The sequence below is a fragment of the Hyperoodon ampullatus genome (assembly GCF_949752795.1).
Source record: "Hyperoodon ampullatus genome assembly, chromosome: 2".
Taxonomy (NCBI): Eukaryota; Metazoa; Chordata; class Mammalia; order Artiodactyla; family Ziphiidae; genus Hyperoodon; species Hyperoodon ampullatus.
In genome coordinates, this window is record NC_136915.1 from 105677015 (window position 1) to 105696328 (window position 19314).

The 19314-nt window shown below is 39.5% G+C and overlaps 1 protein-coding gene across 1 annotated transcript in view; it reads right to left on the minus strand.

Annotated features, from left to right (window-relative positions):
- The window catches only part of SPAG17 (sperm associated antigen 17), a gene marked incomplete at both ends in the record, with an annotated part of 220105 nt that overhangs the window by 192762 nt on the left and 8029 nt on the right, over window positions 1-19314 (minus strand). The window contains 2 exons of the mRNA XM_079698181.1: window positions 625-708; window positions 1315-1455. Of these exons, the coding sequence (XP_079554307.1) occupies window positions 625-708; window positions 1315-1455 (225 nt within the window). The remainder of the gene's footprint in view (window positions 1-624; window positions 709-1314; window positions 1456-19314) is intronic.

Genomic DNA, 19314 nt, shown 5'->3' on the forward strand with positions numbered 1-19314 from the left:
GGCAGGGTAAGAGGAAAGCCCCTGTACTGAGCCTGAGTTCTAAGTCTTTTGCACAAACCCACTGGTCAGCCAGGCCAGACTTCTGCATCTGCTAGAAATGGAATGGACCATTAATCTGAAGATTATCTTTACTTTCACAATGATTAAAGTAGAATGTAAAATGGACACAAAGTTCACAAATGGATGGAAAATTATTCCAGTTGTTCCTCTGTCATGTGCAGAAAGCACCTTCTGGGGCATTTTTACATTGTTTCTTTGGTAAAACTAACACTTTGTAATACACTAATAACACAACCCCCTTTAATACCATCACATACTCAGTAATTACCATGAAAAAGTATGATCCAACACTTTCGTGTATACACATTTCTGATTTATATTCTTCAGTTGGATACAGTGACAGTGTAGACAATCTGGGACAATTTTGGTCCTAAAGGGGGATTTTGTTAAAAGGGAAGCAGATTTTTTACACGCCCACCATCAGGAACAAACAGCTCCAACAATGAGTGGGGATTTGCTTTCAAAGAATGAATTAAATTTTTTAAAAAGTGAGTATAAAATTATTACTTCAATTCTTGTTTTCTAAAAATTACAAAAATCTCTTCAATCAATACATTCACCTACCTCATAATATAAGGGAGCACTACCGCCTAGAGGTTTCTTTGTGTTTTTAGATGTACTTCCAAAAAGTGCACTTGTTTCATTGATCTGTAAGAAAATTCATCTATAATCAAAAAGAAAGGTTTTCTTAAAGAATCCTTAGATATATGTAACTTTCAAATACCTCGGTGACTTGAGGGGTTGGGGAACCTAGCAAGGAAGAGATAGTCATCAATTAGTTCAAATATTTACAGTCACTTTGGTAAGCTGTTAGTAATTATATGAGGATGTGCCATCTGACAGAACTTTTCTGTGTTATCATTCCCCTCTAACCTCTGACAGCTAGGATTCTCTGGAGGCTTCATTTTTCCAGTTAGTTATGGGCTTCCTTGGAATATTAAATAGTTTTTTCTTTTATTGTTATTGAGTCTTTTATTAAATAATTCCTCACAGAACCTAGCATGGATCCTAGTATGACCTCAGACATTTTTGTTGAATGAATGAATGTTGAAAGGGCAACATTCACCGATACAAAAAATAATCCTTCCAGATTAGAGGATTCAAATTTATTCTACCTAAGTGTTTGTCCAAAGTAATGCATCAAAACTTGCCAAACAGCCCAAGAATATGATAGTTGTATTTATTTCATTATTTTATTCTATTATTTTAAGGAGAAAGTCTCCAAGGGGCTTAGGGGTGGGAAGAGACAGGTACCTGCTGGAGAATGTCTTGCCAGGAAACCATACTGAAGAGTCTGCGCTGAGGAACTTGGATAGCGAGGGTGAGGGCTCGAATGAGAAGTTCATCCTCAACTCGGTTTCCAACGACAAAAGCGATGGAGCTCTTCCAGTCATTCTGTGACAAAATCAGAAGGAATTAGATTCTAAGTACTCCTGGCTAGGTAATTTTGTATCAAAGGCTTCCATTGAAGAGCAGGATAATTGTCCTATAAGCCTTAAAGACAGAGTTGACCTTAGAGTGTATGTGGGTTTCTGATTCAAGCAGCCGCAAGGCGGCAGTATTGTGACAAATTTCATGCAATTTGCCCAAAAAGCAATTTTCTTGAGAAACGAGGCCTTTTATTTTAAGGAAGACAATTAAAAATTTAAAAAATGACACACTTTCATTAGAATGCTGTGCAAGAATAATTTGGTGTTGGAAGGTAATAGTTCATTCATATGTTACAAATGTACATGAAGATACAATCTCCAAGGCAGAAATCTTTGTTTTGTTTCCTGATACATCTTAAGACTCTAAATACTGCTAGGAACATAGTAGAGGCTTGATAAATATTTGTTGATTGTTGGGTAATATTGAACGAGTTGCAAAATGGGCTTTTTTATAGGAGGTAAAATTCAATCCCAGAGTTTTTGTAAAGGACAGAACGAGAACACATCTTTTCCTCTTAATGTAACACAAAATTCTCATTGCTGATTCACATATGGGTTCTCTCCACTGTCAAGAAATAGACTGCAATATTAAACTTGGACATGAAATTCTTTGCCGAATAGTGTAAAGAAATACGTTACTAAAAAACCCTATTCTTATTCAGTAATCCCTTTCTATTATAATTTCTGTTGGGAAGAGGCAATTCTCTGGAGGAGATTAAGAATGGAATTTACCAACTTTCCCATTGTGTGGTGCTGAGGAAAGCCAAACTCATGCAAATCAGGTCTAGTGCTTTTGGACACTCACCACCTTATGGGAAGATGGACCAAGCAAACATGATACAGACAACAGGAAAGAGAGACAATAATAAGGGAGGGCACTCTGGCCCTGTGACCTCTTTAGACCTTATTTTCTCCATTTATAAAATAAAGGGGTTGGACAGGGCAGTATGTAACCTTCCCTCTAGTTCCACTCCAGAGATCTGATACAAATAGAGTAAAACTCCCCCTTGGTCAATTCCAAAACAATGTCTAAGAAGATTTGGAAAGACTTTACACAAATTTAATGAAATGCATAATTTTACATGGTTCTCTCTGGTTTCTGTCCAATTCATAGTCAGGGTAATGACAGAACTAGAGTATAGATGGGAGGAAAGACCTTTAGTACAAATTCTTCCTTACCATCAAAGGTAAGGAGGAATTTGTCCTTAAACGTAAGAATTTGTTCTTAAACTTCTCTTACTTCTCTCCATGGAAACTCACTAACCCTAACTACCTAACAAAACCCACACAATTTTCAATGCTATCACCAAAACAAAAAACACACATAAAAGCATAAAAATGTCTATTTAATCTACAAAGTATGTATTTGCGTTTGTACACGTGTACATGCATGCATGTAGGTGTGACTCTGTGTTTCCCTCTGTTATACTGAGTTTAAAATCTTTTTTTGTTTGTTTACTAATTCACGATAGGAAGACTGAGCATCTGTTTTTCAAATAGCCTGATTCTGAAAAGCAAGTATGATATTTGTAACACAGTCTTCTGAAAAAAAATTCCATGATCACAAAATGACCCTTCCCCACACTGGATGCCTTTCTTTTCTCTTGTCTGCTCCCTCAGTCAAAACTGCAATTACAATCATCATTAAAGGACAAAAATCTTTCATTCCATAATAAAGTAGACGTGGTTCCTGAACAGGCAATACCTTGAAGTTCCTGTCAGTTACAGTTTTCAGCACTGAAGATTTTAATGACCACCTCTACCCCCTTATCCCACTCCCTCTTGCAAATTTCCTTGCCAATATTCAAAACCTAATAGCGACAAGCAATGGCTGCCTCTCAGCTCTTTGAGGGACAATTCAGAAAGAGGGCAGCGTAATCCACCATCTACCCATTAGTATCTGGTATCCAAGATGGGTGTTGACTATTTCAGTCCAGAAAAAAAGTGGTGGTGGGGAGGAGGAGGTAGGAACTAACAATTATTGAAATCTGCCATGTGCCAGGCATATGTTATCTCATTGAATCCCTAAGTAATCCATTTAAATAGGGGCACTATTACTTTATAGATGGAAAAACAGAGACCCAATGAAGTTAAACACCTTGTTCAAGGTCATTTTGGCAGAACTTCATGGAGACCACATACATGGCTCACAATTTGGTGATCATTTCAGAATAGTTTTGAGAGCAAGCCTTTAGGGTCAGAATGCCTTTCCATAATCCTTAAATTGCACCTAATGGCTACTTTGGTGACAGTTAACCTAATAGAAGATTTAGATCACATGTTAAAGTGTATAGAACCTTCAAAAACAGATGAATGTATTAAAACCTTAAAACCTCTAAGATTACTTTTTTTTTTTTTTTTTTTTTTGCAGTACGCGGACCTCTCACTGTTGTGGCCTCTCCCGTTGCGGAGCACAGGCTCCGGACGCGCAGGCTCAGCGGCCGTGGCTCACAGGCCCAGCCGCTCCGCGGCATGTGGGATCCTCTTAGACCGGGTCACAAACTCGTGTCCCCTGCATTGGCAGGCAGACTCTCAACCACTGCGCCACCAGGGAAGCCCCTAAGATTACTTTTTATCAATAGTCGTTTTACAAAGACTAAAAGAGTTTGAGGGAATTTCCCAAGGTTGTCTCTCTCTTCAAGCCCGTTGCTCTTGCTACTGTGCACTCTAGGAGTGTATCTTAACATAAGATCAGTTCCTCTGATTCTTGGCACTGTACTGAAACTTATGGGCTCCCTGAGATCACCCTGAGACAGTCTGCCTGCCCTAGAGCAGGTCCAGATTTGCTCATGTTCAGAGCTCTCTACAAGGCCCATTGGGAGCTGGGCCATGTCTCCCCATTGGAAGGGGTCTCAAGAGTCCAGCCCACTTTCCCATCTGTACTCTCTAGCCCGCCAAACTCCTGCTCCAAAAGTTAGATCTATTTGGCAAAATAGGACCCATGGAGGACTCTGTTGGAGCCATGGATTAGTGTTTAATCACATTACCAGAACCGAGGGAAGCATGAAATGGACTGATCAGACAGTAATAACGCAAAGACTGCTTGTAGGGAAGGATGCGCTCACTGGCATGTTGCACTAGGGGGCAGCGAGATGCCAGGAAATGCACAATATTCTCATAACGGAGAGCAAAGTCACTTCTCTGTGTCTAACTAGGGAGACTCGTTAAGTAAATGACACTCTGCAAATACAACTTTTGAGCTTTTTCTTAGTATTTCAGGATAAGTGTAGATTCCAAGTCTCTCCTAACTGGCAGCAGTTTTAGAAATAGGAAATTATTTTGGAAAACATTCAACCCAATTTAAATTTGGCAAAATACTATTAAAATACACCCTTCCACCCATATCCCACCCCAACATGCAGCTAAACACAGCCCTTAAATTTCAGTTCACAGGGCAGCAAGAGAAATAAATAAGTACAGAGAAAACAAATGTTGACCAGGGGGGAGAAATGAAAGCATATGGCACAGAACCTGATTCATCACACTCGTGAGTCCTGCAGGGCTCCTACCTGTGTGTGAATTTGTTTAAGACAGTTCAAGAAGCTTGGGTGTAATTAGTAGCATAAGCCTAGAGAAAGAAAACATTAATCATTTTAGGAAAACTACACACTAGATGTGTCAGTGAAGGAAGAAGGTTTTAGTCTGGCACACCTCAAACACCTTAGGAAATAAAATCAGCTTTCTATTGCCTGGAGACATCAACTGTACATGGTTATTGCTGAGTCTTGCCCTCTAGCAGTTATTGATAAAATCATTCAAAGGATGGAATGAAGTCATTTATGGACACAATCCATTACCTTTTATTTACTTTATCAGCCTCAACTAATTTGAAGCCTGGCAGGAGGGCGTCCTAACCTAAACACTTACACCCTAGACTTCTATGGCAAGAACGTACTCATGTAAATGCAGAGAATCTAGCTGGCTCACGTGAGCCCACTGTCCCAGAGACACAGGGTAGATCCATAACTATTTTTCTTTCATATACCGCAAATTCTCCAAATTTTACTTTGGTGTTCCTATATTCTAATAGAATTACTAAAACCCTCTCAAAAATAAGTGAAACATTGCACAGGGAACTTTATTCAATATCCTGTGATTAAACCATAATGGAAAAGAATATGAAAAAGAATGTATATATATATATATGTATAACTGAATCACTTTGCTGTACAGCAGAAATTATAATAACACAACATTGTATATCAAAAATACTTCAGTAAAATAAATTGACAAAAAAGCAAGTGAAAAGTAGCTTTTGGATGATGAGAGTGGGATTGCTTCCTTCTATTAGCACAAATAATCAGCTGATACAGGGGAAGACAAGGGCAGACAAGGGTATGTCTGCTCTCTTCTGCTGCCTTTGCTAGCGTGTCAGGGGGTCTGTTGCCCTGGATGATCAGAGATGAGATTCCCACAGTCATCCACCCTGAACTGATCAGAGCCTATGGAGCTCTATGAAGCAAAAGCCCCAAATAAAATCAATGCAACATTGAAAAAGTCAGGTTCTGTCAAGAGTTATTTAATACCGTGCAGATATGCAAAGCTGTACTTTGTCAATACTCTGCTGAAAGGATAACCTTTTTGTTAAGTAGATTTACTGCCAAATGGACAGGGATTTGTGAATGTCTTTCTCATACCGGGTTTTTTCTTCAAAAGGAGTCTTGGATCTCCATCAGCAAAGGAGTGTTAGTATGGGCTGTTGGCCAGCAGAAGAAATATTTTTATTACATTGAACTGGCTGCTCTAATCGTTATTTGTTAAAAAGGGATTCTAACTGTAAAATGAGTCGGAAATATGTTTAAAAAAATGGGTACACATTACGTAACAAACAAGAACAATATAAAGGACCAGGATAGGCAGTTTGACTGTCTTTACTAAATAAGTTCTCATTATAGACTCTCCTTTAATTATAGGTTCCTCACAATTTATTATAAAGACTATTCTTTGACATATCATCATCATGCTGTTATAAGTGCTCCTTATTTAGGAATTAGTTCACATGGCTGTCACATTTTCTCAATGAGATTGTAAGCTCTTTAGGTTGGAAAAATTGTTTTATGTGTTTTGCAGCTCATAGTGTCCAATAGTGAATAGAAAACAGAGCAAGGCTCTCTGTGTAAATATCTGTTGTTCAACAGAGAAGATGCTTAGAATGACAATTTTGACCCTGGGAATCATAAAGCACTAGAATGTCAGGAAACTGAGCAGGGCATACGTAGCCTTGAAGTCCTTCGGGAGGAAAACAGACTGTATCTGATCTAACATGGTTCACATCAGGGTCATTAACAAGGGTGTGAGGAGTTAGACCCTGCTAAACCATTCCTCTGCTAAAACACGTTTCCTGGGAGTGACTCAGACTAGCAACCAGACTGGCAACCAGGGGAATGAGGCAGCTCTTCCTGACAGTAGGGAAAAGCCAAGGACTCACATACACACATGTGTTGATTATAAAACCATTCCTCCCACATCTTTCCTTCTTCCTCCTTTCTCCCATCTCGCATCAAGAGATGATGTCCTGCTCCCTCTTCCCTTCCACCTACTGCCTACGGGCTGCAAATTCTGTGATTCCTTTCTCTTTCAAGACCCCTTTGATATTCTTAGAGCTTGATTCTATGGTGGAAGGTATCAGGGTAGGGTGGGGAGAGTAGGAGCCACATATAAAATGAGCCCTCTAGGTCCAGAATCTGAACCTGACCCTTGCCCCCTGCAGCAACACTACCACCGGGTCTGTCTACCCTAATCTTCTGACCTTGCCCAAGAGTGTGCTGGATCGGATTGCCCACAGCTCTTCCTGACTCTGTTTAGTGGGGCTGTGTTGGTAACCTGAAACTTGCTGTGTTGGGAGCATTTAAACTAAGGCAATGGCAAATGCTACCAATAAGAGCTTTCCTCCTGGAGAGGAGGTGATTAAACATTTACCAGCACATTGAGGGCCCCCATCCCAGGAAGGCCTGTTGGTCTAAGGCTGACTTAGAGATGAATTTGATTTAAAACGCCAAGGCTGTCTCTGCGAAAATACTGAGGGCAAAGCAGATTCTCTCCATCTATTGCCCCTCCCAACCCCAATACACATTGTGCAGCAGTGTGCTATGTGAATTCATAATTAAGTGTCTGCTGATGCTGTTTCAGGTGTGGCCCAGTCTTAAGCACTATCCTTCGAAATGGGCTCTATAAAAACAGGTGACAAGGTAAGGACAGAGAGGCCACTGTGGGAAGAGCAGGGCCAAGCTACTCCAAGGTTCTCCTTTCCTCTTGGCCATCTAAGGGGTCTACTTCCACATGCAGGATCTGAGCACCGGGGTCATTGCCATGGGAGGGCCCCAGCATCCCTTGCCCATAGGTGACGAGGCTCCATCATATTTTGGTGGCCCCTTGGAGAAGCACAGGTCATTGTGGCATAGTAATTAAGAGCCTGGACTCGGGAGACAGAATGCCTGTTTTTGAATCTCAGCAAACCAGCTGTGTGTCCTTGGGCAAGTTATTTAACTTCTCTGTGCCTCATGTATAAATGAGGGTAACTACAGTACCTATCTTTTGGGATTGTTGTGAAGATTGAATGAGACAATCTATAGAGAATCTTTCTGAGCACAGCACTTAGCAACAATCATAGCCATCGTGATGGATATTATTTTGGGGGCTTCTCCTTGGGTTAGTCATTAGAACAAACATGGTTGTTCTATACATGCTGTTTCAAGTGTGGAAAGCTTAGGGTTGAATGAAGAAAAAAATATCAAACAGAGTAACAACAGCTGACTCATGAGTGACAGTCAACTTATAAAATAATTTTCTCTTTGATAACAATAAACTTGTTAACTAATATATTTTTAAAATATTTTAGGTCTTTGGAAGAGAGGCCAACAATCGTGAACACAGGCTATTTAAAATTCTACAGGTATAGAATTCTCAGAGCTGTGGGAGAGGATGTGAGAGCGAGGCAGGAGGGAACTTTAAATCCTTTTGCACCTGGTGCAGGTTTGTCAGCGATGTCAACCCATCATCAACTGTGAAAAGACATCGATTAGAGTTAAATAAGGAGTACAGAAGCTGACTAAGGAGATGATGAGTTCTGAGGACCAGCTACCAGGCTGATTTTCATTAGAGATGGGGACCTGCTTACTTGGTTTTAAACAAATAAGAGCTTGGCTTTGAAATATATCAGGTAGGGCTAGTTCTTAAAAACAAAGGCAAAGTGACTGAAGTTTATTCTTGATAGAGAACCTTAGTGCATCCCTCTCTCCAGATAAGATGGGCTCCCTGACCTGCTGCTGTATCCTGGCTTCCCTGGGCCCTTACAGGTGAATTTCTAGAATTCACCATCCCCTTCTCCTGGGTAGAATAAAATTGATCCACATCACCTCCTATTCAACTCAGGGCCTTAATAGTTGATTTTGGTAACTGGATGAATAAATATACCTCAAGGCTTTAGTGAAATTTAGTATTAAAAAATACTTTAAAAAGTATTTTTTTAATTAAAAAGTATCTTTTTCTTTCCAAACTATCTTCATTTTCAAAAAGGAATCCCAGTGACTCCTGGACTAACTCAAATGGATGCCCTGCTAAGGAGAGTATTTTAGGCAGTGGGTTGGGCCAGTGTAAAAGGCTCGCCTAGAATCATACCACCTGGATAACTTCCTACATTGCCCATGTGCCTGGCATATAGTAGCATTCAATAAATGTTTCTGGAACTTAGCAGCCAAAACCACACACTAAAGAGAATTTTTACACATGCTTAGTATGAGAATGCCAACTAAGTATGCGGCATTTTATCGGCTACACTCAGCACTTTGGAAGGAACCATGTCTCTGAATCACTGAGCATTTGAATGAAAGGAAGAGCATATCCTCTGGATGTTCAGACAACACTCTAACGTCTTATATTCACTGATGAGAACTCAGAAGGCTAGAAGCATCTTTACTGTGTATGCACATACTACCTGTTTGGTGTTCCTTGTCTTCATGAATATTAAATGTGATCACTAATTAAAATTACTGAAGTTCTGGTGTAAAGATGCAGAGCTCTGAAGTGGTATCGAATTCTGCCTCTGTAGTTTCTCTGCTAAATGACCTTGGATCTACCTTTGTGACTCAGTTTTCTCATTTATAAAAATGGGGCTAATAATAGAAACTTCCAAAGGTTGTAGGAAGTCTCTAATGATAAAATATATATATTGAAGCATTTTGTAAATTGTAAAGCTACATGCAAAGGTAAAATATTAATGCATGCAAAGAAAAGATTACGATTCTCCTTAGAAAATTTTGCAAAAAATGGGTTAAAACAGGTGATGATTGCTGTAATTTTGAATTTGGATATGTCCTGAGGATCTTCTTTGGACAGTTTAGCCTCTGAGCTTAGGCTGTTTGATTGTTTGTCTTTTGTTTTTCAGGGTTCTTGGCTCATCCCAGCAATCTAGTACGTGAGTCTAATTCGGTTTTGCTCCATGCATCAGAGAGTTTTAAGACAGCTATTAAAACACCACATGGAAAAGCTTTGCAGGGAATTCTACTCCACAGAGAAGCCACAGAAACCACTACACACCTTAACTATCTCCCCACCCCCAGAGTTGGCTAAAGTTACAGCTCCATTATGTTAGTACAATCCAGCCAATTTTATTGCTTGGAGCAAAATCTGAGGTCCAAAATGAACTTCAGAACATAAAAAGTAAGGCAAACCTCAAAAGGAAACAAGCTTCTTTGGGTTTTCAAACAAATATTACATATCAGAGGCATTCTTCTAATGGAGGAGACCAAGCAAAGCCAAGAGGAGTACTGCTAATTGCTCCACGAATGTAAAGTTGGAATCAGGGACTCACCCCAAAGAAAGGAGGTCTCTTTTCATCATCAGATATTAAAGGCTACAACCTTTCATCAACTCCCTCCTCAGACATGAGACCCCTTTGTGCCTTCCTCGAGTCCCTTCAGTATTGAATTACTATCTTCCACGTTAAAAATTAAGATATATTTTCAAGACTCAATATGAGCTCATTAGTTATCCTAATTTAGCCCTTTCCTTTTTTTTCCCCCCACCTTCCTTTGTCTAATGAAATGTCATTTTTTCCCTAAGCATTGTGACATAGTCCATGAACTTGTATGGCTTTGGCACTACCGCTACACAAAGGAAACAAAATAACCAAACAATGCTCTTTCTAATTAGCCATCCATGCCCCATAGCTGCTGCTTGGTTTGTTACATTTCACTTGTCATTTGTTCACTGCAAAGCCACCGATACAGTTTAATTTTTACATTCATCTTGAGTGAGTGCGGAATACCCAAGGATACTTCTGACTATCACAAGGATATAAGACTGTCCTGATTACAAGCACTCTATCCTATTTGCCCCAAAATTCAATAAAATGTCTAAGAAATGCCATTTCTTTTCTTTTTTTTTTTTTTTTTTTTTTTTGCGGTACACAGACCTCTCACTGTTGTGGCCTCTCCCGTTGCGGAGCACAGGCTCTGGACGCGCAGGCTCAGCAGCCGTGGCTCACGGGCCCAGCCGCTCTGCGGCATGTGGGATCTTCCCGGACCGGGGCATGAACCCGTGTCCCTGCATCGGCAGGCGGACTCTCAACCACTGCGCCACCAGGGAAGCCCAGAAACTCCACTATTTTGGTAACCAAATTTCATTCCCCATACAGTCTCTAATACCTGGAAGCAGAACAAAAATTCTTTGTCTGACCACCTGCTCTGATTTTTAGGTCAAAAGCTATGTTCTTCAAATTATGATGTGGGAAAGAAGGGACATCCAAGGATGATCCCAGGCAGTATCAGATCTTCTAGATACCTGAGTTTGTGTCACGTTAGTAGGGAGTGATGAGACTATCCAAACACTCCCTGAGGGTGTCAGAAAAACTATGAGAGTGTACCTTGAGCAAGAAGCGTGGTAGAGAATCTGTGTTCTGCTTCAATTCAACAAAAAAAAAGAGGCGGAGTTCAACTCAACCAGCATTTATTAAATTACTCTGGTTAAATGTCTGAGATATAACAAACTGCAAAGGATACCCCAAAATGACTAAGATAGGAGTTTGAAAATGGGCAAACAGTGCTTATACATGAAAATAAGTTCCTTAAAAGGTCTTTTCCTTGTGCAAGCTACTTGGCCACCCAGTTGCTTTGACTGGCCTGTCAAAGGAGTTAGGGTGTGTTGCTCCCCAGATCTAGTTCTGTGCAGCAATCCTGACTTTTCCAGGATGCAAGAGGTGATGGAGATCTGCCTCTGAGTGAGGAAACTGGGGTAAAACCTCCAAATCATCAAGTGAAGGGTTAAATGTATTGATCGGTACCAATCAATCTTAGTGGGAGGGCAGATTGGAGTGTGGGTGGGTATCTGAGGCAGCTCCTGAGATCATTTTCCTAGACTGCTTGTAATTTCCTTCAGATCTCCACTCAACTGTCCGTGTTGTAGGGAAGGTTTTCTAGGAGGTGGACAAGAAGGTGAGGTGAAGGAGAGCCAGGAGGGGAGGTGTCACTGAAGCCAGAAGAACAGTGGTGTATGTCGTCAAAGGCAATTAGAAGGTTACCACTGACCTTAGCAAAAGCATTTGTACTTGAGTGAAACTGCTTCCTGCTCATTCCTTCACTCCTGCAATCCTATACGCCCTCATAATTCACATATCTCCTTTATAATATGAACCTCACATGGTTTAAGGACCACATGACAATATATTCTAAGTTAATGATTATGATGAATTTCAAGCCCTAGACCTGGTTATGGTTATTAATTTTCCCTAACTACATAGGTACATGGAGTCTATTTATTGGTTACATCAGGGCAGTAATTCATTATAATTATTCCTTTCCTATTGATTCCCTAATATAGTTCTTACAATAGCTCTTTCAATGTTATAATGAAAAGACCACTGGATTTAGCACCAGAAAACCTGATCATTAGTCCTGATTCCAACCACGTGGTCTTGGAAAAACACTCATGTACTCAGAACCTGGACCTAAACAAAATAGTACTTACAGTAGGGAGTCATTCATTCATTCATTCATTCAATAAATATTTACCGAGGAGTTACTATGTGTCAAACATTGAAATGGGCATTAGGAATAGAATGCATAGGCATAAGGCATAATCACTACCCTTAAATAGCATCAGCCTGGGGAAGAAAAATCCACAAATAATGGAGAAAAGAGATTATAGTTAAAAGTATTTCATAAGAAAGTGCTGTATAAAGTATCCATTTCTTTTATTATATTGTTTATCCTAATTTATTCACTAATAACTTTTGCTATGTGGGTACCTATGCTACACTGGAAATGAAGGATGCAAAGATTAATAAGACAAGGGAAATTAAAGGAAATGAACTAAATCTGTATTTCTCAGCATGGTTAGACTTCAAAACATAATGATGATTTAAAAAAAAAGATAAAATTGCAGAACTGGTAAGTACAATACGGAACCATTTGTGTAAATTAAAAAAGCATAAACAATATTACATAATATTCATGGATATAGATAAATAGATACATAGATAGGCTCAGAGGATATGCCTTCATGACAGTGTGTGCTCCTAGGAAGGGAGAGAAAGGAATGCAACAGGGGCTGGGGGTAAGGACAAAATGTTCTTCCATTTTTTTCCCAGTGTTTATTTAAAAAAAAAGAAAGAGAAAGTAGCAATTGTCACGATGGTACAAATGTCCTTGTTATATTAACCTTTGTGCTTTCCTGCGTTAACAAAGAAGGAAGTCTCTGCTCTCAAAAGACCCACATTCTAGTAAGGGAGGCAGATATGTGCACAGTCATAACGTAAAATCATATGGGTTTTACTGTTGACCGCATCTCTCCCTGCGTCTTATGTCCCTGACTCACGGGCAGATGCCGCTTGAAGAAAGAGTGGAAGGAATTCTTTGCCTATGTCTCATGTCTGTCAAGCTTCTATCTACACAGTGGCCACACCTCCACCTCCTTGGAAGAGCAAGGCTCTCTTGCTTAGGTTTCTTCCCCTTTTCACATTTTCATCTCAGTACGTCCTTCACCAGTCTGAAGAACTTGCCCCTTTTTCTCGGGCTGAGGGAAAGATTCTGATCCTTTCTCTTTTGTACTAGAGCAAATGACCCACTTTCCTTTGACTTGCTTTTCCAGATTGTTCCGTCAATCCTATCTCTCCCCCTCCAGTTTTCAATCCCCTCCTCCCCTCTCCTCTCTATCCCATTTCACAAATGCATAGCTATTTTCACCTAATCCCAGTCTCCCCGCTAACCATTTTCCATAGAATCTTCTTTTCTTCATAGTCAAACTCCCCAAACATGGGACCTAGCACTGGAGGCCCTGGATCCTGATAAGCCACAGTATTGCTCCCACCTCCCTCCCTCCCCTCCACCACCATTCACTCTATTGAAACTGCATCCTTTAAGATCACTAATTGTGTCCTCATCACCAAATATGGTTGCTTTGCCCTGTTCTCTCTAGATCTCCATAGGTGGGGACTTCAAATGCCATTTCGTGCCCTTCTCCCTGGACTGATTTCCATGACAAAACACTGTTCTCATTCTGTCTTTATTCCTTTGGCTGTTTCTTCTCTGACCATCAGGCTCTTTCTTTTCTTTCTACCTCATAAATGAGGACCTTTAGATATTCCATAGAATTCTGTGCTCAACCTTCTGTTCTTCTCCTGGCACAGTCTCTCTATTGGATATTCTAGGTCCTCCCACAACATCCACTCCACTTCTCTACTGACAATCCCTAGGTCGATGTCTCCAACCATGGACTGTGAGTTATAGTCCATGGACTTCCTGATGAATTTCTACTTTGATGTTCTAACCATCATCTCAAACTCAGAATGTCTGAAAGCTGAGTTCTTTACCTCTCTGTATACCCTAAAAACAAAACAAACAAAATCCTATCACAAACAATAAAAATCATCCAAGTTCATTTAACTGAATTTGTCAGTTTCTGAGACTTTCCATGTTTCCCAGTCATCATACTTCAAATCCTCCCTCATTCTCCTTTTGTATGTGCAATCACAGTTACTTTCTTTCTAGAATTTCTTGGATCTGTCACTTCCTTTTTATTCTCATGGTGATTCGGCTAGTTCAACCTATAACTACCTCAAACCTAGACCACTGAAAATACCATCTACAGGGTCTATTCGAGCCTCCAGCTTCTTCCATCTCTAACCTATTAATTTTTTCTAAGGCATCAATTTAATCATTTCATGCTTCCCTCACAGAAAGTATTTTTAATTGTCTAACTCTTAGACTCTAATGGGATAAGTCCAAACTCTACCTTACTAGAATTCAAAATCCTTCACATTCTCTTCCCCACATATTTTAAACACCGTATCTCCCATTATTTCTAAACTCTCACAGCTCTCAAATTGTTCTATGTAAGTTCTTGAGCCTTAATTTTGCCATGTAAATGGGGATAATATTTTTAGAGCTGTTGTGAGGATGAACCATGATAGTGTGTGTAAAGCACCTAATCCAGTGCCTAGTGAGTGGTTAATTATATATCACAAATACATCATGAGTTTTCTCAGCTCTCTGTTTGCTCAGCATGGTCCTTTTATATGGAATTCCTTGCTTCCAGGTGAAATTCCTGCTTCATCTGTGGCTCTTTCCCTAAACATCTCAGCCCAAAAGTGACTGCTGCGTCCTCTGCTTGCTTGTGAAAACGCATTATCAGTACTATACTAGTAACATAGTACTTACATTGAGGTCATGATATTAGTGTGGGTCTTCAGCTTTAGTGTGCATGAAAATCATGTTTGTTAAAGTACAAATCTAAGTACAAACTACGCTCCACCCCGAGTTTCTGATTCAGTAAGTCTATGGTGGGGCCTGGGAATTTTCATTTCTTATAAGTTCCCAGGCGATGCTGCTGCTTCTGGTCCAGGGATTACACTTTTAGAATCACTGGTGTCTATGTTTTCTCAGATTAGCTCTAGGTGGCAGGAATGCTGCATTGTTCCTTTTTCCATTGACCCATCCTCCCCTTTCTATACATCCCAGGTAGTACACAGGGCAGTAGTTTAATACAAAAGGAACAAATGTTTTTCAACTGAATTTAATCACTTACTGAAGCTATGGTCAAACTCCATATTCACTAGATGGTTGTACTCAGTTTTAAACCATTTCCAATATTTAAAAATCTACTAAAGGAGAATGTCTTAGTGATGGCAGGTAAACTACATATTATTTGTGTATGAAAACCACATTAGATATAGATGTAGCCTCAAGCTTCAATTCTTCATGTTAGTAGAGAGGTATATGGACTCTAGGAATTTAATAAAGGAAATTATTTCTATTTTCCTTTGGAATGCATTTTTAAAGTTATATTTTGGGATGTGCCCATCTTACATTTGTCAAGTATGTTTGTGTGTCAAGGACCACTCTCTGCCTCCTCTGAAGCCTAGAGATGGACTGGCAGTGAGGGGGATTAGAAGGAAGGCATGCATACCAAAACAGGACAGAGGAAGAAAAATAGGGAGAACTTTCAGAAGACATTAAAAGGGTAATTTTGTCCCCAAATCTGGGGAAGATAATGGTTGGCAACTTAGTAATTGCTATTCTTCCCCTGGCTCACCCATGACTCAACTGCTACTGAGCTAAAGACACATTACAGAAAGAAGCTCCAGCTCCACAGCTGACCATGTTTAGGGCTTGAAATTGGCCAGTGGGATACGTCTACTATAGACTTACATAAGGAAGATCTAGGAAGGCATCCATCTTTCCTAGCTTGATTTTATTTTAATCCCACTTTCTCCAGCCCAAACTGAACAATTCAAGATGAACAATCTTTCCTACTGAATTCATTTAAAACATTTAAATACAGTTCTTTTGTTTCAAGATGCTTGGTCGTTTGACTGAAAACTTTCATTGACCAAATTAAGTTGGATAATTTTAAAGACTTTTTCTAGCAGCTAAAATTCAAAGTAGAGAGGAAACTTTCAACCTCCTTGATTTTGGAGGAACACTGGCTTCTATAAAATAAGACTAATTAGAGATGCTGATGAGGTCAACATGGAGATAAAGCTAAAGAAAAAATGCTGCCAAGGAGGCTGAGAACAAACTTCCAGTGAAGCCACCAATAGACTCTTTGTGTGGTATACGCTGTGTAAGATGAGAGAATTTCCTCAGCTGCTTTGAAGACAGTACTGATGAGGGTATAGCCAGAGGTCCAGTTCCCATATGGACTTCACGTGACCCCAAATTCTGCTCCACACGACCAAAATCTTTGGTCTCTAGACATGATTGCTCTTAATTACTGAACACAAGAGGGACTCAGCAAAAAAACTTTCCTCAGAAAAACAGATCATCATTGCTTTAAATATGTTTTAAAGCATATACCCTTCTGAGCAAAAGTGACATCTTCATCACAAAGAATAAAATAACACATTCACAGTTATTTCCATCTCAAAGGTTGAAAATATGGTCCTAATAAATCATTTTTCCACAAACATTTTCCTAGGTTGGTGTTAAATTTATAAGATATGCATGACAAGTTAAACAATAAACATTCTCTAATGCTTCACCTTTATGATTACAGTAACAACTGTGAATAATGAAACACTTTCTATCCTTGCTCAGCCATCTAAATACTTGATGTGAAGACAGAGGTAGCTGACATAATGGAAAAGAATATGAGAAAGAATGTGTGTGTGTGTGTGTGTGTGTGTGTGTATATATATATATATAAAACTGAGTCACTTTGCTGTATAGCAGTAATTAACACAACATTGTAAATCAACTATACTTCAATAAAAAATTCAAAAAAAAGACAGAGGCAGTTGAAGTCAATATTCCTAACCTTAAACTAGTTTAACCAAAACTCAATTATTAAATACATATATGGAGTCATAGACAGTTTTAGAGATCACATGATTTTTCATTGGTGCTTATATATTGGGGGATTTCCTCTCCATTTCTATTCAATATATCCTGACTGAGTAACTGTTATGCTGTCTGTACCACCCAAGGACACACACTATAGTCATATTTAGCAGAAAACACAATAAGAACAACACAAAGAATCATGATTGTGAGGGGTGAGGACAAGGGGAAGCCAGGAAACAATTTATTTAATTTTAGAAAGCATTTCACAAGTTTACATACCAAAAACATTGAGTTACCATGGAAGTAGAGGAAATGTTTTGTCACAGAGAACTGGCTAAAAAACAAAGGCGAAGTTAAGCAGACATCTCGCTGGATGGAGAAGTGTTAACAGCAGGGAGCTCTGGGAAACTTCCTTGTATATGTCTTATTTAACTGCCTTTATACAAAATACGTAAGTAGTTACAGTGAAACACAAACTTTCAGAATTTAATGTTAGGCGATTTCTTTCATTGCCATTTAGTCCAATTCCTTCATTTTGCAGATGGGGGTAAAAAATCTATGACATGGAGACTTGGTCAAGGTGACACAGCTAGCAAGAAGCATGTCCTGATTCCTAGACAATGGGCCTTCCTCTGCCACCCTGCCTTGGCTTCACTGGCAGATGTTGTGACAATGACATTATGCCAAGGGGACAATTAAACACTGCAGGGAGATTTCACAAAGCCTTCTGAGTTGAGCAAGCATGTGTGTCAGATGAGATTCAATGTGGAAAATATAAGTAAATGCATTGAAGAAAACATAATCTAAACTCCAGTCAGAAGTTTAGAGGCTTTATATGACCCAGCAATCCCACTCCTGGGCATATATCCAGAGAAAACTTTAATTTGAAAAGACATGTGCATCCCAATGTTCACTGAAGCACTATTTACAATAGCCAAGACATGGAAGCAATCTAAATGTCCATTGACAGAATAATGGATAGAGAAGATGTGGCATATATATATATATAGAGAGAGAGAATACTACTATATTAGTAGAACACTACTCAGCCATAAAAAGAATGAAATAATGCCATTTGCAGCAACATGGATGGACCTAGGGATTATCATATTAAGTGAAGTAAGTCAGCGAAAGACAAATACCATATGATATTACTTGTATGTAGAATCTAAAATATGATGCAAATGAACTTATTTACAAAACAGAAACAGACTCACAGACATAGAAAACAAACTTGTGGTTATCAAAGGGGAAAAGGAGTGGAGGAGGGATACATTAGGAGTTTGGGGTTAGCAGGTACACACTACTATATATAAAATAAACAACAAGGTCCTACTACACAGCATGGGGAACTATATTCAATATCCTGTAGTGAACCATAATGGAAAACAATATGAAAAAGAATATAGATATATAACTGAACCACTTTGCTGTACACCAGAAACTAACACAACATTGTAAATCAACTATGCTTCAATTTAAAAAAAGGAAGTTTAGAAGCTTTGATGATCAGTTACAGGAAAGGTGCCTGTATATAATGCTTTCCCATAACCATCAGCTTAATGTGCTTAATGTGTGTTCCACTGAGATGCCTTGGCTCACCAGATCTAGAAAAAAGTGGGAACAAAACAGAAAACATTACCCTACAACTGTACAAAACCAGAGGGTCTAAGTACTTGGAAAGTTGTGTTGAGTTTTAGGCATAAAACCTAAAAAGAGATTGAATAGCTGGAAAGAGTCACAAAATGGCAAATAAACTGGTCATAGGAAAGGAGGGACTTCAATGGGAGGACTGACTGAAACAAATTTAGGAGAGAGAGGGGAAACTATTACTATACAGTAATATAGTACTGAGTACAGCTACAACTACTGAGCCCATGCGCCACAACTACTGAAGCCCACATACCTAGAGCCTGTGCTCCGCAACAAGAGAAGCCACCACAGTGAGAACCCCGCACACTGCAATGAGGGGGAGCCCCCGCTCGCCACAACTAGAGAAAGCCCGCGTGCAGCAGCGAAGATCCAATGCAGCCAAAAATAAATAAATT